Source organism: Buteo buteo, chromosome 19 (genome assembly GCF_964188355.1).
Source record: "Buteo buteo chromosome 19, bButBut1.hap1.1, whole genome shotgun sequence".
NCBI classification, from domain to species: domain Eukaryota; kingdom Metazoa; phylum Chordata; class Aves; order Accipitriformes; family Accipitridae; genus Buteo; species Buteo buteo.
This window is the reverse complement of record NC_134189.1, coordinates 17,642,148-17,669,337: the sequence shown is the minus strand read 5'-3', so window position 1 is coordinate 17,669,337 and position 27,190 is coordinate 17,642,148. Positions and strand designations below refer to the sequence as shown.

The window sequence follows — 27,190 nt, the reverse complement described above, 5'->3', positions numbered from 1 at the left end:
CAGGGCATGTTGCAACATTGCACTACTTCTGACTTGTAGAGATTCTTGTGAAATATTATATGTATTTATCTCTTTAAAATATGTCTGTTGCTCTTAGAACTGGATTTCTCTAGCTTTTTATTCAAATAGAAAATTACCACTTATGTGCTTTTCAGAAGTACCTAAATTTATGTTTAAAAACAAGACAACTCTGTATCAGCTCTTTGCTTTGTAAAAGTTGTACTTTATTTGGGAAATATAGAAAAAAATGCCACTCAAGAAATACTTAGTGCTCTCTTCTCTTTTCCCCTTCTTCCCCTGTTGAATTGGCTTATATTCAAACTACAGATCTGTATTCTAATTAGCACTGAGTCTTGGTCATCCTAAGAAATATTCTTCTGTTCTATAAGCACTAGAACATGACTGCATTGAAAGTTGCATACTTTAAGCCCTAAATGTGGGCTACATTAAACTTAAATCTTTCCGTTTCTGAATTCTAGTCTCTTAACTTTGCTACTCTACCTATTCATTTGCTTATGCTCCTGTTGTTTGTGGAGATGAGAAAGCAACTATAGGAGAGTATCACTGCTGGCCTGGGGCTTAAACTAGTGCACCTCCACCATTTCAAAGAGCAACCTGTCTCTTTTGACTTGCCTGTGACTCCTTTCACATAATGTCTTGGTGTTTCAAGGTAAGAGCAAGCCAGTGCTTACTGCTGCAAATGTTCTTACCTCATCCCACAAAGCTGAGAGGCTGATGGCAATTAAACACCTGTCTGGGTGAACACTGAGTGTGTTTCTCCATAATACAGACGTTCAATGCAAGCTTAGTCAAAACTGTAATAGTTGAGAGAAGAAAGATGATAAAAATCACTCAGGATTACAAAGTAAGAGTAGAGCAGAAGTTGTTTTTAAGATGTTTCACTAGTGGGAATTTGGCAATTCAGAAATTATGGTTGAATTTTAATTTTGAGGTTTAGAATTAGATTGAAACTGGTACTTTTCTGCCTTTCTAGCAAAAAAAAAATATTCAAAGCTGAACACTGTCAGGACCTGAGATTGAACATGGGAAGACCTTAGTGTCCTAGGTGCCAAGGGATAGACGATAGAAAGAATGCTTGAGCTATTACCTTGGTAAGTTTGGAAAAACATGAGCTGCTACTGAGTGTCCTTTTCTTGCCCCTCAGGGTTCTGGATTTCCCCTCTAACTTCTTCTAAACTAGAAGATGATGTATACTGAGCCCCTAATTTGAGGACTGTAAAATGCTGCTGGGATAAATTCAGTCACCAGCAACTGACCCTTATTAACTCCTTTGAGACTGATCTCAACCTAGAACCATGTGACCTCCCTTCTCTCACATGTACTTCAATAAGTTGCTAGAACACTACTGCCATCTTAATATCTACATTTGACTAATTATATAAAAGGAAAAGCTTCATAATAATGGCACGTTTTTATACAATAAGTAGACTTGAGGAAAGTGATACTCTTTTCCAAATAAGGAGCAAACCACCTGGCTTAGCACTGTTCCACATTCAGACAACACAGAATCACAGAACAGCCCAACTAGGAAGGGACCTTGAAAGATGTGGTCCAACGTCTTGTGGGAAAGGGAGCCTAGATGAGATTGCCAGCACCCTGTCCAGTTGTGTCTTGACACCCTCTGTGATGAGGACTCTACCACTGCCCTGCAGGGGTTGTACCAGTGATTGATTGATCTCACTGTAAAAACTTTCTTCCTTATGTTGAAATAAACCTGAAGGAATGCTTGAAGAGTTCAGAACAGCTGGTGTTTTTCAATCCAGGCATGTGTCAGTGTATGTTAAAAGCTTCAGTTCTTTTGCAATGGAGGGCTTAGTATAAGCTTTTTTCTATTCGTCCTTTTCCCAATCAAGAAGCAGTTACAGTTATATAATCAATATCCTCTGAAATAATTGGTTATTTAAAGTGCATCAACATTGTTTTATTTGCTCAGTCCTACCTTCTGCATTATGTAAATGAAGTGCCACGAAGTCTTTTTCTTTCCATGCCTAACCCAACCTGTAATGTAGGACACCATGTCCTGCTAGCTGAACTGCAGCCATTCTACATCAAGGGTCACAATCTCTTTCTTTCCTCAGCAATCTCTATGGACTGAAGAAAATCTTCAGCTACAGAATTTTTCTGCCTCCCATTTCAGCAGGAAGAGTACTTAACTGTATGTGAAGTAGAAATATATACCTGTTGACTTCCTCTGATGAACATCAGTGTTTCCAGAAACAAGTAACTGTGCTGCCAGAGTGGTAAAGACCCAACAGCTACTGCTGACTTCAAGCATTGCTTAGGTTGAATGCTAGATTTTTTTTAATTTTTTTTTAAGATCTTAGCAGCTGATGATCAGCAAGGCAAGGTCAAACTCATTATAAACATAAGTTCTGGTAGGTTTTGTTTTGGATCTCCAAAACATCGAGATGTATACCAACTTAAATATAAAACAAACATGATTACAAACATGGTCTTCATCTTTATTTTTCTGATTGAATCTTGTCAATGACTAAAGCTTAGTCTTTTACCTGTCATTTAACTGAAACTTTTGCCCAAAGTGGAATTAATTCATTTAATTGAACAGACATTCTCTTAAAATAATTGGAGTGGTTTTCTGGGAGAAGTACATCTCATCCTGGCTTTCACTGTTCAAAGCTTGTGTTCTATACTTAGAGTAGAAAATAAACGTATTTCAGAAAAAAACTTATGGGAGTGCAGGAAATAAAAGATCCATCTTGCCATTGTTTGCAGATCACATTCCAAGTAGCAAGAGCTCCAAGCACCCTGTGCCCTAACAAGACAGCTTTAATCTCAGCCAGCTCCACCAAGATGGTCCCATTAGCTGGAATGGGAGTCCTGAACCTGTGGCAAGTACTCACAGGTGTGAGCAGTGGAGGGGTGCTAGCAGGAGGGTAACACACTGCATGACTCCCTTGTAAAGGTTCACCTGAGCAAGCACTTTTAGGAAGCAGGGGCTTTCCCGCCCTAGCCAGTACTCACACCACCCAAGTCTGGAGGTAGCTTTACACAGGTAAGGCAGCACCATCCCATCAAGGCATCCTGGCTCACAAGGGTGGCTTACTGGCTGAGATGAGGAACATGTATGGCATTAAGCCATGGGGAAACCAGGCTCCAGTAACCATGGCAGGCAAATGATGCATGGTTTAGGGAAGAAGGGAGCTATGCAGCAGGCACAGGATTTAACATGTTTTATTTACTTTTGAAAAGTGAAGGCTACCTCACACTCAGGCAAATGCAGTGCCATCTTAACAGCACAGTGGAGCCCACTTCTTAAGACTGTTATAGCGCTGTTCGCGTATGTTCATCTAATCTAGATGAAAACTCTTTACCAACACTAATCCACTTGCTTTTGTTGCTGCATTTCTACACAGATCTAATTTGCTGGTGAGTATTTTGACAAGATCAACACAAAATCTTAATAAGGAAGTGCATTTATCCCTCACATCTGGTAATCCTGAGGAAACGTTTTTTTTAAGACACATTACTTGGTGTCAAAACTTTATACAAAATGGAAATGGGGTTTTGTTCAGTCAAAATAATCTTCTATATCAATATCTGGATTCAGGAGATCTTCACCATAGGCTGAAAGATCCATTTGATTTAAAATTAAGTTTTCAAAGGTTTCTTCCAAGTCTGTTTCACCAATCAGCACAGCTCCCATCATTCGGCCATTCTGCATCACTACTTTAACATACTCTTGTCCCTTGGTACATCTCAGCATCAGTTCATGGTCTAAGCCCAAGCCTTGAGCATTGTATTTTCCCAAAACCACCACCTAACAGAAGGAAGAAGAAAAAGCACTCATAAGAACATTGCAGTGGCCTTTAGTATTTCTGCTGATAACAGTTCTAAGCTTCAAAAGACTGATGTAAACAGGGAAATGTCTGTCCCTGGGGAGCCTCCCTGCTTCACTGGCTTGCAAACCCACAGCAGAATTAAAAAAATCTTCACCTTGAAACATCATACACAAAACCCAATAATGAACCACTTACCATGCCAAACTGTGTTGAATTTATCCATGAACAGAAACTTAATGAAATATAATATATAGATGCAAAAATGTATCAGTTGTCATTCACCAATTAAGATTTGTAATGCATCTGTAAAGATCTTTTGCTCTCTTCAGTTTCAGCATTCAAAGTTAGTATGAATGGAGAAAATCTAAGCTACATTTATTTTATATAGAGAAAATTGTTTTGTCAATATTAAAGCATCTGCTCAGTGTTAGCAAGTGAACATAAGCAAGCAATGTGTGTTACTCAGTGGTTTAAGACCATTATACTTTACCTTGTAATTGAAAAATTTTGTAACATGAGCAAATAGTTCAAAGCTGAAATCCATATCAATCGATTCCCCTAAAGTATCTGCTGCCATGCATTTTGCTGCATACCATCCCATCTGCCTAGCTTGAGTCCACAGTCTCATCTAAAAAAAAATTAAGATTTAAAAACACAGATACAAATCCCTGTGCAATGAGCGACATTCACTGTTCTCATCAATGCATGCTACATATTTCCATCATACTCAGAAAGGCTGAGCAGCTTGGCTTTCAGCCACATAGATAAAATTATGTCATCAACATACCCAGGATTATCTACTTGTTCACTGGTTTCTGCTTCAATTAAACTTTCTTTTCTCCCATCTGTGTAATAGTCTGTAATTTACTTTGTAGATTAGACTGCTGCTGAGCACATAATTGTTATGATTTGATTTACCTGATGCCACACTGGACTAGGTTCCCACGATGCCGTGCAGATATCTCCAGCTGCATATATATCTGGCAGGGATGTGTGCATGTGTTTATCTACTTTAAGACCTCCATCTTCACCTACAGCAAACTAAAGTATTTGTAAAGATCAGTGAAAATGATTATTTTTCTTATTGCTAAGTAATTCAACTTCATCCACGTTAAGCAGTCATCTCACTTGTTAATTTTTAATGGCAGAGTCCTAAAAAAATTTTGTAAATTCACTATTCTGCTAAATCAAAACATTTGAAGATATAAAGTTATATGAATAAATACTAGGGGAACCCAGCAAGATGCTCTTCTGGATGCCATATAGCAATAAAGAAAAAGGTCATTCAGTGTAAACAACTTAGGGCTATTTATTCTCCCATCTCATCTGACTCAATTAGGAAAGACTGATGATAACCACAAGAGAAACACGTTGTTCAAACCTCACAATCTCAAGTCTCCTTCATCTTCAAGGGTAGAAAACAGATCCCCTGAAGAGTGCCATAATGAAGTATTTTTCACAACTGTCTACATATCAAGTATTACTTCTCCATATCATAATGCAACCCTGCCCCCTGCAGATTTTTTCCTGAATTTTACCACACCTAGAACCCTTCAAACAAGCAGAAAAAAATAGCCTACAAAAGCATAATTTCCTACCAATCCCTGCATTCTTTTCTCACAAGTTTAAGAACAGATCAGTGTTGCATTTTACAAGTCACCTTCACATATCCTTTAAAATATCTCAAACTCTATGTATTAAAAAAGCTTAGAACAGAATTACATACCGAGTAAAATTATTTAACATGAGACTATCCAGAGCGGCAAGACATCCATGGTAAGAAACAAAGCATTAAGCATTATTTCTAGAACACAGCATAGGTTTTTAAAATTTTATTACTGATAAGTAGGCAGGGAAGTAACAGAACTTGCCAAATTTCAAATCACACCACACATGTTACAGAGAGACCTAGTCTTGAGAGTCCATTTTGTATTTTTGCCAAGGCCAGAAAATACCATCGCAAATACCTAATTCCTAATCTAACTTTATAACGTAGGCCTTGAAATACTTCATGACTCAACATCAACTTTCTTCTGCTTTATTCAGAGGATAGCATTTTACTTCCTAATCAGAAGGAACCACAAAACTGCAAGTACCCTAACATACTGGGTTTTGGCCGGGATAGAGTTAATTTTCTTCATAGCAGCTTGTACAGGGCTGTGTTTTGGATTTGTGATGAAAACTGTGTTGATAACACAGGTATGTTTCAGTTATTGCTGAGCAGTGCTCACACCGAGCCAAGGCCTTTTCTGCTCCTCACCCCACCCCACCAGCGAGGAGGCTGGGGGGGCACAAGGAGTTGGAGGGGACACGGCCGGGACAGCTGACCCCAACTGACCCAAGGGATATTCCAGACCATAGGACGTCATGCTCAGCATAGAAAGCTGGGGGAAGAAGGAGAAAGGCGGGGATATTTGGGAAAACAAAATGTCATCACTCCAAACAACTGTTATGTGTGATGGAGCCCTGCTTTCCTGGAGATGGCTGAACATCTCCCTGCCAATGGGAAACTGAATCAATTCCTTGTTTTGCTTTACTTGTGTGTGCAGCTTTTGCTTTGCCTAAATTGTCTTTATCTCAAACACGAGCTTTTGCACTTCTAACCCTTACGACTCTCTTCCCCTGTCCCACTGCGGGGAGTAAGTGACCTACTGTGTGGGGCTGAGCTGCCGGCCAGGGTTAAGCCAGACACCTAACGTGGAGACAGAACGATCTCAAGGCCTGAAAATTCACAAGGCAGCTAGGAACTCTGTGATCATTATCCATGTTTGGATGCTGATTCAAAGTGTGACTTCCCTCAATGAATATGAGCACCTTTATAGCTCAGAATATGGGAAATAACTGGTTCCTTCCCAGGAAAAAATAATAAGATTTGTAAGGTAAGAATATGGTGCAGAATTAACATAAAAATTATTCTACATTTTTGCCACATTGACCAATTATACAAGTGTTCTTCTCTCTTTGTATAGGCTTAATCTTAACAGTATACATTGTATATATACTGTATATCAGTACATATGAGGAGCAACATAATAAGCCAAGACAACAAATGAAATTCTTTTTTATCATGTTGGGTATTTCCAATATCAACATACCTGCTTTATTTTTAAATGTTGTACAACATTCAAAAGCCTTAGCAATTAATGTTTCATGTTGCATAAACCAGCTGAAAAAGCTTATTTCATCTTACTAAAAAACCCCCAAACCTTAAACTTCAAAAGAAATAGTATACTCACATTATTGCCATCAAGAAATGGTTTAACATTTGGCACAACTCCAGTTGCACTGACAATGAAATCGCATCCATAAATTTTTCCATTAGTTAATTCCACATATACAGGCCACAGCACTGAAAAAGGGGAAAATTTTGCCCTGAGAATGTAACCAACAGAGGTTATTTTATTAATTATGTCTTACAATAAGATATGAACTAAAAGAAATTAAAAAAATCTTTTAAGATATCTAACTGATTAGGGTAGGGAAAAAAATTTAAAAAAGAAGAAAAAAACCCCAGATGTTACGTATAACATTTCTACCTTCACTCAGGACAAGGAAAAAAATGAGATTATGGATCTTAGCTCCAAGTCCTACTATTAGCTTTCTCTGGAATTTTCCTAAATCAAAGCCCTCATTTGTAGGGGGAAAATACTGTGTCCTGCCTGCCACTGCTTCAGATCCGTGGAATGTTCTCTGAAGTACACAATTGGCAAATATTCTTTTATATATGTATTTACAGATGCACAGGAAATGCCTAAAAAGCAAAAAGAATGTCAGAGATTTTACTTCCTACAATCTTATACTGAAAGTAATTGGCTCTTAAAATATAATTTTAAATATTAATTTTCATTCAGTGGAATTTATAGATAGAATTATTCATGAAACAAGTGGTATTTTCTTTTACTTTCTTTGAAGGATTAATTCAGTTTTGACACTAAATATTTTGGGTTTTTTTTTTGCTTCTGTGTTAACTCCACTATTAATACATGATTTTATTGGACTGTCACAAGGAGGGAATAGTCTGCATATAGGATTTAGGCGACTTTGTGGAAAAAGGGTCTGACCCATAACATTTTATAATTTAATTGTAGCCCATAAATCAAATTCTCAACTACTATAAATTTCTAGAGCTCCATTTATTTTATAGAAATAAAGGATTTATTTTCCAAATCTGTATTTGCTCTAAAACAGCAAACAAGATCAAGCATACTCCAGCACTGCTCTATCTTCCACACATTATTTCTAATCAGCACTGGCACCTACCCTCATCTGGTTTTACATTTTTCTCTTCCTTAGGAAAAGTCGAAGAAGTCCGTTGCAGTTGTATAAATTCTTGCTGTAAGTGTATTTTCTTTACTTCACATAGTATTTCAATATGTACTTTATGACAAAACTAAAGAAAGATTGACAAAATTGTAAAAATAATGATTAGCAATAACAATATTTTTAATAGTAAGTAAACCTTCACCTAAATTGACGTTACTAAACTGGAAAAAACCCCCCATAAATCCCATCCTAAAGCACAGCACATTAGCATAGTTCCCACACTTTTTTCTTTTTTTGGCACAGATCTAACCATAGCAAATGACGATTTACCTGCTTTTTCAGCAGTTATCTGATGTTCCTTGAAATTCATGACAGTTTATATTTTTCTGGCATGCCAGAAAACATATTCAAGTTCCCCTGAGTTTACGTGAAGAGAATTCAGAACTTATCAGACTAGAAAAAAAGTAAACTCATCTTCCCTATCTTTCAGGAGTCCAAATCATTCATTTTTCTATCATGAATTAAATTCTGATAACAATAGTAAGTTTATGTTCTCAATGCTGTAAAAAGAAAAAGAAACTATATCGTGTTTCATCAACCCATGTTTCAACCACGTACTCCTGAGCTCGAGATAGAAGTTGTAAAGTTACCTGTGTCTCTGAACTATTTTGTGGATTCAGGCCTTGAATGGTTTTATTCTCCACTACACAAACATATTTCCACAGCCTTCAACAGCCAAAACACCACTGATTAATCTGCTGAATATCCTAAACATCCTTTAGTTGGTATTGTAAAGCCAATTCTGTAGAATCTATGACTGATCACCTCTTTTTTTTTTAAAGGGTGTTAATAGACGCAAACACCTAACAGCTAAGAAATTAATAAATAACCTGATAAAAAAATTACAAAATGTGAGGATTTTTACTTTATTTCAAACATGAAACTCCTCACAATGCTCATGTCCACTACTGATTTCGCACTTTGTAATCTGCTGGGACAGGAGACTGATGTTCCCTGTACCTCTGTACAAATCCTACTGTCCTATTTTTCACATAAGAAAACGTATGTATGGCAGCTAAAATCAGGACAACAGAGGTACCACTGCTTCTGATTAAAGCTAAGATTGACACCAGTCCTACAGAAATACACGAACCAACATTGATGTTTCAATTTGAAGAGCAAATTGCTAAAACCATGACAGTGGATCCAATTAGCCACCTTTTTCCTGAAGCAGAAAATTACTTTATTTATGCTAAGATATTTTCCTGTTTAAGTCTGACAGGAGAATCAGTTCAAGTACATTTTATTTTTATTCTTCTAATTAACCCTGAACATTTCACATTCTGTCATCCTTACCCACTTAAAGCAACATTTAAATAAATGTGTAAGCAAGATTATGACCATACCTCTTTAGTCCCTTTAAGATGTAAGCCCTCATGCCAATCAGGGCCTAAGGCACTGCCCAGTTTATCAGATGCTGCTAAACTTCTTTCTTTTTCCTCACTTCCTGAAGGAAAGAGATGAGAATATCAGATTTAGTGTGCATGCTTCATTGCCTGCAGAATTCAGAACAAGGATTCTCAACTAAGAGAATTATGATCCGGTTGCCAAAAGGGAAGACAAAAGTGTGTAATGTCCCCAACCCCATTAATTTGCAGACAAATCACACTCCAAGCCAGTATTTTTAACACCTTTCAACTTTATGCCTTTCATTACTTCACTCACCTCCAAAGCAACCGTGCCACTGTTAGGTGCCTGCATAGACCCTTAACAGCCAGACAGACCCCAACAGCACCAGGGTTCTGGAGACCCACTGTAGACTCAGTTGCTTAATATCACTACTAATATTTAAATTGATGTCCATGTGCTAGCAAATGTGCACTGTCCCCTCCATTCCACACAAGTACAAATTCTAACATACCATGACCCATATGAAGAATGCTGGGTGCCATTTTGTGATGTTTAGGCTGACTCTTTTACAATTTATTCTTCTGACCTGAAGTCTAGAACCATGCTCTTCTTTTTGTTATTATATTGGTCATATATGTTTCTGTAATGTTTGTTCATGCAGTTCTAGTTAATTGTTATTATTAATCATAAAATCATAGAATCGTTTAGGTTGGAAAAGACCTTTAAGATCACAGAGTCCAACTGTTAGCCTAACAATGCAAAGTCCACCACTAAACCATGTCCCTAAGTGCCACATCTACACGTCTTTTAAATACCTCCGGGGATGGTGACTCAACCAATTCCCTGGGCAGCCTGTTCCAAGGCTGAGGTGAAGAAATTTTTCCTAATAGCCAATCTAAACCTCCCCTGGTGCAACTTGAGGCCATTTCCTCTTGTCCTATCCCTTGTTAATTGATAGAAGAGACCGACACCCACCTCGCTACAACCTCCTTTCAGGTAGCTCTAGAGAGCGATAAGGTCTCCCCTCAGCCTCCTTTTCTCCAGGCTAAACAACCCCAGCTCTGTCAGCTGCTCCTCATAAGACTTGTTCTTTAGACCCTTCACCAGCTTTGTTGCCCTTTGTTGGACATGCTCCAGCATCTCAATGTCTTTCTTGTAGTGAGGGGCCCAAAACTGAACACAGCACTCAAGGTACGGTCTCACTAGTGCTGAGTACAGGGGAACAATCACCTCCCTAGTCCTGCTGGCCACAGAATTTCTGATACAAGCCAGGATGCCGTGTTGGCCTTCTTGGCTACCTGGGCACATTGCCAGCTCCTATTCAGCTGGCTGTCGACCAACATCCCCCAGGTCCTTTTCTAGCAGGCAGCTTTCCAGCCCCTCTTCCCCAAGCGTGTAGCGCTGCATGGGGTTGTTGTGACCCAACTACAGGACCCGGCACTTGGCCTTGTTGAACCTCATACAATTGGCCTCGGCCCATTGATCCAGCCTGTCCAGATCCCTCTGTAGAGCCTTCCTACCCTCGAGCAGATCAACCCTTCCGCTCAACTTGGTGTCTGCAAACTTACTGAGGGTGCACTCGATCCCCTCATCCAGATCATTGATAAAGATATTAAACAGAACTGGCCCCATTGCTGAGCCCTGGGGAACACCACTGGTGACCAGCCACCAACTGGATCAACTCCATTCACCACAACTCTTTGGGCCCGGCCAGCCAGCCAGCTTTTTACCCAAGAAAGAGTACACCTGTCTAAGCCATGAGCAGCCAGTTTCTCCAGGAGAATGCTGTGGGAAATGGTGTCAAAGGCTTTACTGAAGTCTAAGTAGATAACATCCACAGCCTTTCCCTCATCCACTAAGTGGGTCACCCTGTCATAGAAGGAGATCAGGTCAGTCAAGCAGGACCTGCTTTTCATAAATCCATGCTGACTGGGCCTAATCACCTGGTTGTCCAGTATGTGCTGCATGATGGCGCTCAAGATGGTCTGCTCCATAACCTTCCCTGGCACCAAGGTCCAACTGACAGGCCTGTAGTTCCCCAGATCCTCCTTCTGGCCCTTCTTGTAGATGGGCATCATATTTGCTAACTTCCAGTCACCTGGGACCTCCCCAGTTAGCCAGGACTGCTGATGAACGATTCAAAGTGGCTTGGTGAGCACTTCCACCAGCTCCCTCAGTACCCTTGGGTGGATCCCATCTGGCCCCATAGACTCGAGTGGTGTAGCAGGTCACTAGCCATTGCCCCTTGGATTATGGGGGCTTTTTCTGCTCCCCGTCCCTGTCTTCCAGCTCAGGGTGCTGGGTACCCAGAGAACAACTGGTCCTACTATTAAAGACTGAGGCAAAGATGTCATTAAGTACCTCAGCCTTTGTCACTATGTTCCACCCCACACAATAAAAGATGGAGATTCTCCTTAGCCCTCCTTTTGCTGCTAATGTATTCATAGAAACATTTTTTGTCTTTTACAGCAGCAGCCAGATTAAGTTCTTTTTTTTAAAGAAGGAACACACAGCCTGCTAAATTAATTGATCTTAGGACTATCTTTAATATTAAATGCTGCTGCTGCAGCATTAGGAGACTAAACCACCATACCTTCCATTGTATACTTGGTTCTTTTACATTCAATTGGAGTCTCTTGTTTTTCAGCAGTTAGCTTTGGAATGAGAAATTCAGCTGCTCCTGCATCAAAAAAAGTGTTCCCAATAGCTTTATCCTTGATAGCCCAGATTACTTCACAGCCTTGGATTTCATACCTGTGGACATTTAAACAATGGATAAAGTGACAGACTGACTACCTGAAAAGGATCTGACTCTTAGCAACACAACTAGAAGCATGCCAGGTTTCATTCCAGAAGCTAGAAATAAGGGATCCAAGACTTTTAAACCTATCAAATCTACTACTGCTTCTAAATATTTACTTAAGGAACCCATTAAAAAAAAAATAAAAATCTCTTCAAGTTGACAGGTCATACTTTCTCACCAGCACAACCTCGACTGAACCAGGGCAGGGTGTGAGGGGAGGCACATCAAATTTGTAATAACAACACTTAGTACTTCCAGCTCCCCACAGTGGAAAAAAAAAGTGCATTCTTGCCAGACTGCCCACTGCTAAGAAGAGGCATTTGGATCTTGTTTGTACTACCTGGAACATGAACTGGTAGAGACATGCAGATAACAATTTAGTAAAAGTGATTCCCTGCAACACAAAACAAGACCATATAATTGCATAATACAGGTGGTTCTGTTATCTAGCAGACTGGATGACCACACAGTTCAGTACCCTACCTGTGACAAAGGCCGCATCAGACACTTCAAAAGTTCTATCAACTTAAATTAGGCTGGGTGCAAGCTAAGCTGCCTCTTTATTCCTGTTACATCTTTTGTCTCCAGAAGTCAGACAAGTTTTACAACTTAAATATTGCCCTTAATAGTCTTAACAGAAATCTCTATTGGTGCCAAATCAGAAAAACGCTGTATATTCTTGTTATCTATGTGCCACAGCTTCTTCTGAAGCTTGCTGAATTTTATGTGACAGTAAGCACCACTATACTGTGAAAACATTATTTCAATCAATTTTGCTACTAAATGCTTTAAGAGCTACAATTTTTAAGTCAACATTGTCGCAAACTCCTGCACGCTAGTTTTAACATTGCATTGTTAAAGATTTGCATATATAACTTTAAAACTTGTCATTTACTCACACTAATTCGAGTGCAATCCCACCATTTCCTACCACTACTATTCTCTCAGCTTGAGCCAAATTCTTCTGAAAAGCCTGCATTAAGAAAGAAAAAAAGTCAGTTACAACTTAGATCACATGTTCCCTCACACTGATGAATTATATTCTTTTCAATATTTTCTTGCTTTCTTAGTCATCTTATTTTGATTTTCTCAGACTAATGATATGCATTTACTTATGCTAAGATCTGTTACAGAAGCTAATGAAATCCATGAAGTTCTATCACATTAAGGGATTAAGTTATTGATACAGCCTTAAAAGCCTCAAATTGAGACAGTAGAAGTTAAATAACTACATTTAAGCCAATTCGACAGAGACCTTAATAGAATCCAGGAGACTTTTCCCTGTCCTAGAGACCATTAGCATTGTGACAGCTATTAATCCAGTTTTATCACAACTTGCATAACTTTCACAGTAATTTGTGTAACACTAAAAAGGCAAAGATACAGAAATTTAAGAGTTTAAAAATTCCTGATCAGAAATCAGGAATTTAAAAAATAATTTGTAGCAAATCTGAGAACCAATTTTATTTGGGAAAAAAAAAACAACAAACAAATTTCAGAAAGAAACAAATCTCCAAATCACATCTTAGTGGCAAGAGAAATAAAAAAAATAAAAAAACCAAAACAAAACATAGAGCCCAGACAGTATTTAGATCACAGTATAACCACTTCAAGTATTTCTTTCAAACAAATCAAGAATCATGACTATCAGACCAACTATTGTATTTACTCAAAACCCTGTTCATCCATGCTTCCAGTTTACATGAGTAATTGCATCACGGAACCTAAACTGTAAAAGACCAGGAAACCAGCAGCCCTTTAATCCCTTCAAAGAAGGATACTGAAGTTGTATCAGAGGGGACTAGTGAATGCAACCAATCACCATTTAAAAAAAAAAAAAACAACACCAAACCAACAAACACAAACAAGTATTTTCAGCCTTATTCAAAGTTCAACATCAGTTTTGACAAATGGTAGCCCAGTCTACTGTTGCCCACAGTGGCCAACAGTGGATGTACAGGGAAGACCATCAGAAGATGACAAGCACACAATGATACTATCCTGGAACACCCTCACAGGTTCCAGACACCACTGGTGCCTCAGATGGCATCCTTCTCTTCAATTTAGACAAGATAAATTTGTTGACTACTGTCTTTTTTGTGTGTTTCTTCTTCCCTCTTCTTCTATTTCTCTTTTTTTTTTTTTTTTGAACTCGGGTAAAGTTTTAGTATCCAAAATAAACAACAACAATTTCATAGTTTCGCTTCAGTTTGCTTAAAAAAGTAACTCCTTTTTTATTCTCAATGTCAAACTTCATCTGATGAATTACAGTTCTTATGTTATGGAGAACCAGCGTTCACTTTCACCCTGCCTTCTCTAATTCTAAAGACCTATAGCGGCGAAAACTCACTTTCTGCTTCCAAGCTGAAGTTTTAGTCTATTAAGTCATTCCTCATGTGAAAACCTTTCCACATCTTTGACAGTAACTCTTTCCTGTACAATGAAGAGAAGCTACAGTAGAACTAGAAAAAAAATGTCCTTCAGTAGCTTTTCACTGAAAGAAGTAGCCCTTCGTACCATTTACCAGATACACCTTCTCAGGGAAGTTTCTAGTGCTGCCTACTTCTTGCTTATATTTTCAGACTGGCTTCTGCCTGGAGGGTAAAATACCACTTATTCTAGTCGATCATGTTAGAAATACTGTCTATAAGCTGTCTATAAACTTAATAAATTTAGTGCCTAATAATTTATTTAATGGTATTTAAGGCTATTTCTTTGCTCCTGAAAGTGTTCCTATTTAAGGATATATAGTAACAAACATCATCTTATGTTTCTTCATTTCACTCTGCACTCCTTTTTAGTGTTTTGCATCGGAAGCAGGAATATATTATACACTTATAAGTCCAAAACACATTTACCTGTGCACTGTCAGTATCCCGGATTCCTAATACATATGGGTTTCCTTCAAAAATTAATTTTGGTTTTGCTCCAGCACACAGGCAGAGTTTTTCATAAATATATTCTTTCCCATCTTCAGTGAAAATTTTCTGTTAAAAAGAGAAAAGAAAAAACAATTGGAGACATCTAAGAGAACATCAGCATATTTTTTTTCCTTAATGTCATAGTATTTTCCAGATACTAAAAGCTGTAACTGGCTTTTCTTAAAGAGCAAGCCTTCATACTCTCATTGATTGTGTGTCATTTTTATGCATTACCCTCACCACAGACTTAGAAGCCTAAGTATATGACATCATATGACTGATAAAACAGAAAGTGTACACGTTGCACTCAGATGAAATACAAAGATTACCACTTGGTGGCACTCTGTACTATCTGTGCTAAAAGAACAGGTTTACCATGTAACATATGTCCTCCCCACCCCAGTAACAGATGTAGACCTACGCACTACTATGTATTAGCTATTAAGAATCTCATTCAAAACATTTCAATATGGTAGACCTGTGTTAACTAGGCACAGGCTAGAATACAGTTTAGAAAGACCAGAAATTCTGTTCTTTGCTGAAGAAAAAGAGTAGGCACTAAGCAAGCTACATCATTCTGCCAACAAGCAATACTTAAACATTTTATGACCTTATTTGTTGTTTTCCGAACATGAAGCTAAATAGTTTTCAGTGGGTTTGCACAGAGTTTTTAAAGGTCCTGCAAATCCATATACATGAAATATTCGTGCCCACAGAGACATACCTAAACTAAAACACCGTTATAGTAACGATACAAGAATATAATTAGATTCAGAATATTAGCAGAATCTAACTGGAATCATATCTCTATGACTTAAAATAAGCAAAACCAGTTTTGGATCTGAATGTGAGTTTCTGATAAATGCTGAAGTGAAAAATAACATGTTGAGTTGACACAGATACTGAGAAGGATCTGTACATGCTGTACATTGCTCATACTTGCAACATATTTTCTGCTAAAAAGAAAGAAAAAAGGTGGAAATGTTGGTTCTTTCAAGAATTATTATTTTTTTTTGTATCTAAGTTGTTAATATTTTGGTCTCTGTAGCAACAAGCAGTAATTCAGGAATCAGAGACATCTCCAATCAAGACAACTATATTGATACACAGTATCGGTTTCATTGACTGGTTTCCCTGCTATTCCAATCAGGTATTCAATGCAGTATCTCTAAGGCATCAAAGATTTAAATCCAAAAGATATGGTTTCTTAATTAACAAGTAATTTTTGATCTACAATTTTGTCCCCTGTATACATGTCTACTTGAAAAACCATGTAAGTGATAAGTGAAATTAAAGTTAGGATGAATTTTCTTGTAATTTCGGTAACTTAACACTTTAATAACCAGAATGTTCTTGAACAGAAATTTACACCCAAAACATTCACCTGGTTTAGATTTTTTTTTAATAAATAATTTGAAAAACCACATAAAAGTAAAAGAGAAAATATTAGCTTACATGATCATCACTTTTCAACTGCTTTACTCCAGACTGTATAACTTTAATATTGGGATATCGTTTTTCTAATAAAGAACTTGGTTGCTCTTCTACATCAAATTCCTCAAGTGTTTTGGAGACCTGTAGGAAGAAGAGAGGTATTTAAAAATATGAATCATCTATCCATCCCTTTTTCTAAAGCTTGTAACAAAATGTGTTATGTTCATTTCCAGTAAAGAAACCACAACATAAAGCCCATATTGTCTCAAAACATGTTATCACGGTACTGTTCTAGGTTCCTTTTTATATACAGAATCTTTTCATGCCTATTCCTGGTAAAGAGTCAAAGTAGTAAAGAGAATTTAAATTCTAAACCTAGAGATTAAGCAAAAATGGAGAACCCTGATGGCTGCTCTAATGTTTTATTCCATAAATAGACTGTATTATTAGAGTTGTTAACACTGCTTTTTAACTTACCTCCTGCAGTGTTAAGCACCCATTTTTCTGTTTGTTATAACTTTGATAAAATAACTCAAGGACGTTCTCCCATGCAAGCGCCTTCCTCTGCTCAGCATTTTGGGAAAAAAAATTTTGGTCAAAATAGCTTAGAGAATTATGGGAACACTTTTTTCTGGAATAAATATTTTTATTCTAGTTAAAAAAATCTGGTGACATTTTGTTCAAAAACCTAACTATTCAAAAACCTCTTGTTGCAGGTAGTTGGCCCTTATGTCAGGAAAAGTGCTCACTGTTGTTCAGCTTGTAAGCAGGAGATGTAAGACAAGTGTTTTTCAAGATCACCTCAAAGCATTTATTCAGCAACTTATACATAGTCACTATCTGATATTTCAGAGTTGGGGGCAGGGAGGAAGAGGCAATCCAGAACTTGGAAAACATTCAAGTAAGTTATGTTGATTTTGGGTTTCTTCAGAAGTGAGCAGCTGCATGGGAACCTCCAGGCCTTCTACTTTATAGAATACTCAAAGAGTCTGTCTGGAACACAGCTACAAACCAGAAGACACATCATACTTGCAATTCAGACAGAAATTAAGATGCTCATTTCCAAAACTTAGATGCTGCTGCTTTCAAATAGTGTTTAGCTATTCCCTTATTCTTGAAGTACTAAAACTGCTGATGTGCATTACAGTCTTTACATCTCTGCAACATGTAAATGTCTTTCCTGGATACGCATATGACCATATTGTCAGCACTCTCAAGCTCAGAAGATATTCTTTACTTGGGTGTTACTCTACCAGTCTCACAAAGAGCTCTCAGTCTCTCAGCTATGTTCTGAGCATCCCATTAGCCCTGGACCAAAACCACAGTGCAAAAAGGAAGAGATGCTGATAGCCAACTACAGCCACTAAATGCAAAGAACTGCTATTCAAATCTCTCTCTACTTTATTTTCCTCCTGTAGTGATTTGAATTAGGTATTCAAATACCAGGGAAAATGATTTTAAAACCAGGCTGTCAGATAAACTGCAGAGTGGTCTTTCTTTACCTGTCATGAGATATGCCTCACCTGTTAGATACAATGTTTCAGAAAAAGTCATGAATATAAATGCCAGGTGGAAGCCCAGCTCTTGGTGTCTTAACTTTCCCTGAGAGGTAAAACCTAATTTCTTACTGGCTGGCAGCTTTGCATCCCGAGTTCTGTGCAATCCAGTCTCCAACTCCTTCCATTTACTATGGTAGAGTTTAAAGTTCCCTCAGAGTGAAAGAGCAGTGCTTTCCAAGATCTGAGTACCTCTACGAAACTAGCTTAATGAACCTACTAGCCAGAAATCTGAACTCATGTATGGATTTTATTTTCTTTTTCAAACCAGCAGGAAAGAAGTCATTGAATCACCAGCTGCTGGAGATGTAGATAAAGGTGAAGGCAATTCCATAGAAGGCTATCCCTTTTTTTGTTACTTGTCAGAAGACTGTTTCTGCCCCAAATTCAAACATGCTACTGTACATGAGAACCACTAGCAAGGCTAAATTTCTTAAGAAACTTATTCCAAAGATACCATTTCAGTGCTTAAAATGGAGCACCCATTAACAGAGCAGTGCAATAAAGCTTCAGTAACTTAGAAAATACTTCAACCACCTAAGTCCCCAGTTTAACCTTTGCTCGAATGTTGTGAATATATTCACCAATTACTAATGATCATGCATCACTATAAAATATCTCATCAGACCTACTAACACTTACCACTGGAGCCACACTAATGTGAAACCAAGTTGAGAATCATGATTTTCAGGATTAGGTTCTAAATTATCTGCACATATACAAACTTCTGAAAGGGTCTTACCATTAGAAAAATTAAGTCTCTCTTACCTGTTTGAAATTTGTTATAGCTTTTATAACTGGAGAAGCTGTCATTAAAAAAACGTCTTCTGATGGGAATTCCATGGCCAGCTTGTAAAGAAACAGAAATCATGATGAGTGAATACAGCCTTCAATAGATTTTAACTTTAAGACAGTAAAATTATTGGTGAAAAGTAATATGTGTTACTATATTACTTTAGTCTTGCAGAATCCTATTGGATAAATACTATTTCAAGATTATGGAAGGATTAATGACTGAAATGAACAAAATTTGGAGACCCAAGATTTTAATTCATTCCCTCACAAATATATCTTCAAGAACTGCAGCCATGATATAAATGACTACTCAAAAGACTATTCTTACAGTATTCCAAAGGCCAACTGTAGGAACTATGATCACATGATTTCTGGAGATGCCCAGTTGCTGGACATATTTTTTTTATTGCACAGCAATGATTAACTGTTCACAGATTTCATTTTGACAGAAGAAATGCTGATTCCTATCGGCTATTTTAAGTGTTTAGTAAACTGAAAAATAGATTATCATCTTCAGAGTGCTACCAAGCAATACAAGACTTCTACAGGCCTCAAGCCAAAGTGAAGAGTTCTCATTTAAAATGTGCATTGCTCTGCCACAGAAAATAAATCAGCTCTGTCAAGTACAAACCCCTCATCTCTGAGGTACAGATAAAACCCAGGGTTCCTTGTCACCAGCATTCTACATATGAACAGAACAGTAAGCCACCAAGAAGCACATTTCATGTTGTACACAAGCACCTGAGCTATAAAGAGACTAGCATGTATTCCTGTACCTCAGATAGGAGCAATCTAACATAGTAATTTGAAGGTGAAAGTGGTGAAACCTTGTGGCCGGTTTAAGGGAGATTCACATGGTCACACCATTGGCAAATACAAATTAACGAGGCTATGTAAAACTTAATGTAATCCACATTTTATAGCATGAATCCCTAACGTGTTTCACACGTATTGTAACTGTATGCTTTGTACTGACAGACAATATGAGAAAGGCTGACATGTAACACTCTGCTGCAGCAGTTACTCCCAGCTGTATCTAATAAGACTCAGAAATAACTACAGAATGCTATGGAAAGCACATGACCACATTCAATACCTTTATTAATGACAGACAGTGGGATTGAGCACACCCTCAGCAAGTTTACAGATAATACCAAGCTGAGTGGTACAGTCAGTTAGTTAGAGGGAAGGGTTGCCATCCAGAGGGACCCCCACAGGCTTGAGGAGTGGGCCCATTTGAAACTCACGAAGTTCAACAAGGCCACGTGCAAGGTCCTGCACCTGGGTTGGGGCAATCAACAATATCAGTACAGAGTGGGTGATGAATGAATTGAGAGCAGCCTTGCAGAGAAGGACTTTGGTTGATGAAAAATTGGATAAGGGCTGTCAACATGCACTTGCAGCCCAGAAAGCCAATCATATCCTGGGCTGCATAAAAAGAAGTGTGGCCAGCAGGTTGAGGGAACCCACCTGGAGTACTGCATGCAGCTCTGGAGCCCCCAGCACAAGACAGATATGGACCTGTTAGAGCAGGCCCAGAGTAGGGCCGTGGTCAATGATCAGAGAGGGCTGGAACACCTCCCCTCTGAGGACATGCTGAGAGAGTTGGGGTTGTTCAGCCTGGAGAAGAGAAGGCTCTGAGGAGACCTTTTTGTGGCCTTTCAATACATAAAGGGGGCTTACAAGAAAGACAGAGAGAGACTTTTCACCAGGGCCTGTAGTGACAGTATGAAGGGTTACAGTTTTAAACTGAAAGAGAATAGATTTAGGTTAGGTATGAGTAAGACATTCTTTACTATGATGGTGGTGAGACCCTGGAACAGGTTGCTTAGCGAAGTTGTGGATGCCACATCACGGAGATTGTTCAAGGTCAGGTTGGCGGGGGCTTTGAGCAACCTGATTTAGTGGAAAGTGTCCCTGCCCATGGCACAGGGGTTAGAACTAGATGATCTTTAAATGTCTGTTCCAACCCAAACCATTCTATGATTCTATGTTATAATCACCAGATCTATGCTATAACCCAAAATTTCAAGAATGCTATCATGTACTCTGTATCACTTACAGATGCTTACCCCTGCCCTCTTATTAAGATATAATGGTTGTTTGAAACTTTCATTCATTATTATTAAGGTTATTGCATTTCTTTACCTTTTAAAATACTAAAATTAGAAATCTGCCAGATAGAATATTAGGTTTTTCCATGCATATGGAAATGCCACAATGTAAGACATGAAACATTTTGTGACAGAAAATAAGTCTAACTCAAGCTTTTAAGGAAAATTCAGCTTTTAAGACATTTTGTCAGAGTATTTCAAGATGTACTAAAAGAGTAACTAACTGTGAATTTTTTTGAGACAGACCTGATATAATGATTGTTCTCAGCTGCCTGAGAAGTCCGAACTACAAGACATCATATAACGCATACCCAAAAATGCAATACGATGGACTTGTTTATTGTCACTATGTTCCACAGAGTTGTACTTGTTCAAAACCAGGACTGAGAAAAATTGAGTTCAACCTTCCTCTTTTATATACAGCGTGCCCCCAGCTATGGATGTACAACACCGAAATCCTTCTAGATCACACAGTGCTGCTTTTAACAGACTTGGCGACTTGAAACTTATGCTAGATCATTAATACTAAATGTTAACTGTGCTTCCTGCAGTACTAAGAGATGCGAAAAAGCAGCAAGTCTCTGTCACCACATAACAATCTGATTTGGGTTTTCCAGGAAAAAAAAAAATAATGATGAGGGAAAGGCAAGAGCATAAGAAGAGGGGTGAATTACAGCAGTAAGTGGCACTCTCTACAAGCTTTGGAAGAAAACAAAGCCCAAACTCTGTGGCACTAACACAGCAGAAAGCATTTTCAAGAAAACAATAAGCATTAGTCCCTTTTTATAGCAATCCTAAAGACTATAGACATCCAATATATATCGGAAATAACTGTATTGTGAAACAGGATCACAGCAGTTAGATACAATTCTACATTACTTCCAGGAAAACATAAAGTTTCTAGGAATATTAAACATTGACCCAAATCTTATTCTTGCAAGCTCATAAGGATACACAAGACCCTTAACTATGTGAATAGTTTAATCAACTTTTAAGGGATTACTCATATTAATATAGCATTTATGTGTCTATAGTACCAGAGCCCACATTACATTAACCATGAATAAAAGGAAAAAAACCACCCCAAACTGACAAATGGTAGAAACAAACCAATTCTGTAAAGATAAAGAACAATATCAATATTTTTTGTAATTTAGTCTGCATGTGGTTTACACAGTATGCCAGAAATGAAACAGTATCACTTCATCATCAGAAAATAGATGCATCTGGAACAGTCTTTACACTGCTTTGTAGTTTTAACTGATAAAACATTCTTCGCTGAACTAATATCCACATTATTTTATTCCACGTTAAAGGTATGAAACTACCTCCAGTTGCTGTTACTTTAAAAACACCGAAAACCTTGAAACCAAGAAACGAACAAATTTGGTTTTATAGCTTGAGCTCATGGAAAGCTGAAGAGATTGGATAATCTCCACAGGTATACAGCCCTGAACATGGATCCAACAAAAACAGAGCAAGATTTCTATAAAAAGGAGCGCATCATAGCGGCTTTCCCCTTAGTTGCAGTACAATGCTTTGTGGCTATGAGTAACGCATGCAGTGCTCCTTCAAGTTTCTGACCGTACAGAATGCCAACTTTCCCAAGTTACAAAGTTCTAATGCTTTTTTTGTGAGGCGGTCGTACGCCCTTATCAGACTGTTCATGTAACTGCTGTATAGATGAGGGTATTCACGCAATTACTGTATAAACCTAATGACCCGAAGTTCACAAGCCGACCCAGCAGGGAGGCGTGTTTCTGAGCAGGCACAAAGGCCCGAGCGGTCCCTACCGCCGCGCAGGCCGGTGTCACCCCGCGCCCGGCGACCCGAGTTGGACGCCCACAGGCCGTCAGGCAGGGCCCGCAGGGCAGGGTAAGGCGTACGGGCCCCCACCCGCCGAAGCCGCAATAACGCCACGGGGCCGGGAAGCCTCCTCCGGCAGCCCAAGGGTCAAGTCCCGGCACTACCGGCTGAAACGACACCCCCGCCCCTGCCGGGGCCGAGAGAGGGTTCGGCCGAAGCCCCCGGGGACAACATGGCGGAGGCGGCCTCCCTCCCCGGGGCCCGGCAGCGCCTCGCGCCCCCGCGCGGGAGGGGGGCGGGGGGGGGGGGTCTCCGGCGGCTGAGGGGGGTGCGCGCATGCGCGGGGCGGGCAAAGGGGCCCCGGCCCTTACCTTCTCCGCGCAGGTGACTCCCGCGATGCCGCCGCCCACCACCACGAACCGACTCCGCGCAACGCCGGGGGCAGCCGCCATTTCCCCGCCTGCTCCCGAGCGCGCCGGCGACGGAAGGTAAAAAAATCGCCGCTCCCTTACGGGGGCGATTTCCCACCGCCGCACCCTCGGTAGAGCGCGGAAGGCGGCGCTCGGCCTACGGCGGGCGGTAGCGCCCAAACTTCCTGGGCGGGCGGCGCGTCCCTCCCGCGGGGCAGGGCGGGGCGGGGTGAGTCACCCCTCGCTCACCCGCCCCGAAACCCCGCCCCCAAACAGGCTTTTCCGCTGCCCTGTTTTGTTTGGGTTTTTTTAATTTATTATTATTTTTGTGACTCTTTGGAGTTTACTTTCTCACCTTGCCGGGGCGAGGACTTCGCGGGCCTGGACGCTGGAGGATGTTGATGGACTTTGTCAAGGGAGCAAAGAGAACAGATAGCAAGTAGTTATGAGAAAAATTAAAGAAAAAAAAAAGAATTACGTTCCGGCCTTTCTTCATTCCTTAACCGGAAATCAGGAAAAAGAAACACGGAAATGTGACAGACTGCCATTTCCCCCAGGCCTCCCCCCCTCCCATCAGTCTTGGACACAGTACTGAAAGGACAGGTTAGACCATGGCGTGAAGATGAACAGCGAGTGGTGTTTCTGAGAGGCCCCTGTCCCTACCTGCGGCCCTCCCTTCGCACCCTGTAACCCAACAAAGTTCGGTTCCACGGAGTTCTGTTGCTGTTCGCAAAGGACACAGCCGGCAGTGCCCTGCAAGGGCTCAGTGGCGGTGAATCAGTCCTCAGTTCTCTCTGAAGTCATCGGAGCGAGTGACTTTGCTGTTCTCTTTCTTCGTTTTTCAGACTAGGATGAAAAGCATGGTACTGTAACGTGAGGAGTGTGTCCAAGTAAGGGAAATAAGCTGACGTGATAAACTGCTCAGCAATGCTTATAGTTCGATGTGAGCTGCTCAAAATGAGTTGAAGCTTTTGCAGTCTGGTTTACCTTAGTTTTCAGCATATTAGTAAGTATGATTTTCACTGTAAAACTGACCTTCAGTGATTTTTTTTTTCTTCTTGGAGGAAGGGATAAGCTATGAAAGATAAAACTACTAATTGCATGCACCACAGAAAATTATGCTATTTTATGGCCGATGCCTTTTCAGACATTCCTGTTGGTATCAGGACATCAGTCACAGTCTTCAAAACAGTCGCTTCCTCATGGCAGTTAGTTATAAATACTTTAATTTTGTCTTTTTTTTAAGAAGTAACTTTTTTTCCTACCATTGAAGGTAATTTCACAATCCAGACAATTGCTGGCCATTTTGGTCAGAAACTAAATTCTGTTCTCTGAACACATCCCATTCCACTGTAAATTACCTGAGTAAATGACCTGACATAAACAGTGCAAGAAATTGGGTAGACTTGCGTCATCAAGTACAAGAATACCTTCCAAGGATTTTATTCTGCAGTATATGATAAATGACAGGACAAATTCTCATTTTACCTAGAGCATTTGCTTGTGCAAACTAAGAAAAGTTGTTACTGCCTCCATTCACAAAAAAATGTAAAAAGCCATTTTGGATACAATGGGGCAAATTAAGACCGTGAAAACAGTTGCTCACAATTACAGCATACCTTCTTAGTTCCTAATTGACAGCAAGGACATAAATGCAGATCTGTAAAAACTTTTCCAGATTAATAACATTTAATTTGTGTAGGGGATATAATGAACTTGGCTTTAGTATCACTAACCCATTGCGAATTCACTCCTGACACTTCTTACCAAGCTTAGTGCATATACATTGGAAAGGAGTAGCAGAGGATGTGAGACCATGAAAGTAGATGGCAGTCATTAAGTAGGTTTTATGCTTTATTAAATGAGAACTCTTAATGTTCTCTGAGGAACTCTGAAAATCACTGTGCAGCCATCATGGTGCCTGTGTCACTCGTATCAGTGTGTGCATAACCGTCAATGCATGACTTTGCTTATCTGACACTCACAATCAATATTTGTATCTAAATATAAATGTGACTGTCATAACCACCCCAAACTCCAGTAGCCAAATCCTTGATGCAGTCCATAGATGGAGTAGGTATTGACCTGGGGGAGTCCTCACAGAAATTCTGGAAGAAATCCACTTGTCTGTAAAGCACAATCATTTTTCTATGAAGGAAAAAAAATGACATGTACACTTACAGGTTGACAGGGTCTCTGCTACCCTGCATCATCTGCTAAATGGCCACTGTGCTTTGGCACAGAGCAAGGCCTGCTAGATCATGGATCTGTTGTGAAAAGCTGACCACGCTGCCTGCCGGTGGTGATGCACTTTGCATTTCTATCATCCTTCCTTTTCTGCAAGTGTGTTTGGGCACCTCAGATGTCTGTAGGCCTTTGTTGATTTGGGCTGAGACGATAGGTTTTGTCTAGGAATATGAGTAATATATCACTCAGGAATAATGAATTAATGTACAGAATATGGCAATAAAGCCTTTCTAGTAATAAATACTATAAGGAATTCTTTTTCTTTCACTGTCTTCCATTCCTCAAGCAGATGGAAAAATTGTTCATACAGTGAAAGCAGAGGGAGGCAAGAGGTGCCCGATCCACTGATTGAATGATAAAGATTAACTGAAAATTACATACTATTTGATTGGCCTTTCGAAGGGGATCAGAGAAGTGATAAAGCCTTAAAAGAGCACAAAACATTTTATAGGCTGTGCCATTAAAGATTCCAAGAAGATTTTTTGTCACTTACTTCTTGGTTCACATAAAAGCAGAAGATGTAATACTGTCGATATAATATTATCATTGTGGTTAATCTGAATGACTTTTAAAACTACAGACTTGCTTCTGGAAAAACACCTGAATGTTTTGGCACCAGGAGGTGCTGGTTCATTACGATTGTAGTAAGAAAAGCACTCAGACTCTGTAAAGTATCACTTAAAATGACATTTATTGGAGCTAATACTATAACAAAAAAGAGGATGGTATAGGTAATCTCACATCCCTCCAGACGCTGGCAGCCCCAGGTTGTGCAGCATCAGGCAGGTCTCCAACGAGGCACACCATACAGATCCTGTTGGTGGAAAGGCTACCCAGTGCTGTGGTCTTCTGAGCTCTTGCAGGATTTTCTTACAAGAAAACATTTCTGTTCATCATTTCTACTGTCAAACAAAATGGATGTTTACATGAGAACTGGTTGCTGCACTTTATATTAAAAGGCAAGGCCACACAGGTTGTGTAGTCACCAGTCCTGAGTGGGAGCTGATGACAGACTCCTCGTTACAATTAGCTGGCTAAGTTCATCCTGTGGCCAAGCGATGTGTGCAGCCCAGCCCTGCCTGAAGGCCAGGCTGTATGTGCAGCCCTGTACAGCACAGCACAGGCTCGGGCCAACCCAGGTCAGCTGTTTTGTGGATCACTAACTCCTCGATGTACAATGATCTTCCGGTCAGGATGACTAACTTCCACCCCTTGATCCACATACAGTTGACCTTTCCTACAGGTACCGTAAGTTGCAGATTATACCAGTAAGTTTTTTTGGCTACTAGAAAGATTATTTAAAAAAAAAATTACTAAAATTAATAATACAAGAGTAATAAACGAAATATTGTTTGTGAGAATAAGTGTGGGATAGCAGTCACCTTGGAACTAGGACCATCAGAGATGTCTTGCCATCAGGTTCCACCCCTAGTCCCATGTACCCTAAGACATGGTGGTGCAAATTTTACCAAACAGTCCAGTTACGTGATGTAGTAGGTGAAGATGAGCTTTGGCGCTGCTGAAGGGCAGAGATGTCCGGCACTTCATGTTCACTGATATACAGCATGCAGAGATCAAAAGCAATGCTGTGAGGCTCCACATAGCAGTTC

The 27,190-nt window shown here is 39.6% G+C and overlaps 1 protein-coding gene across 2 annotated transcripts; it reads right to left on the bottom strand.

Annotated features, from left to right (window-relative positions):
- Positions 1–2,312: 2,312 nt before the first annotated feature.
- On the bottom strand, positions 2,313–23,569 carry PYROXD1 (pyridine nucleotide-disulphide oxidoreductase domain 1). 2 transcript variants are annotated; one of them, XM_075051366.1, is made up of 12 exons: positions 23,295–23,569; positions 18,977–19,057; positions 16,674–16,793; positions 15,156–15,284; positions 13,197–13,270; positions 12,088–12,248; positions 9,491–9,591; positions 8,082–8,211; positions 7,058–7,170; positions 4,740–4,862; positions 4,312–4,449; positions 2,313–3,799 (listed from the first exon to the last, which is right to left on the bottom strand). In XM_075051366.1, exons 1-12 carry the CDS (start codon positions 23,373–23,375, stop codon positions 3,551–3,553), a joined length of 1,500 nt encoding a protein of 499 aa, XP_074907467.1. In that variant the 5' UTR covers positions 23,376–23,569; the 3' UTR covers positions 2,313–3,550. The 2 variants fall into 2 exon arrangements, with proteins under 2 accessions (XP_074907467.1, XP_074907468.1); XM_075051367.1 differs by lacking the exon at positions 23,295–23,569 and adding an exon at positions 20,474–20,978.
- Positions 23,570–27,190: the final 3,621 nt, after the last annotated feature.

Coding starts and splice junctions, on each gene's coding strand:
- PYROXD1 (XM_075051366.1), bottom strand. CDS start 23,375: ATGGCGGCTGCCCCCGGCGTTGCGCGGAGTCGGTTCGTGGTGGTGGGC. Junction 7,171..8,081: donor AAATGTAAAACCAGATGAGG/GTAGGTGCCAGT, acceptor CCCCTTTTTCAG/TGCTGTGGCCTGTATATGTG. Junction 3,800..4,311: donor CAAAATTTTTCAATTACAAG/GTAAAGTATAAT, acceptor TCCTTCTGTTAG/GTGGTGGTTTTGGGAAAATA.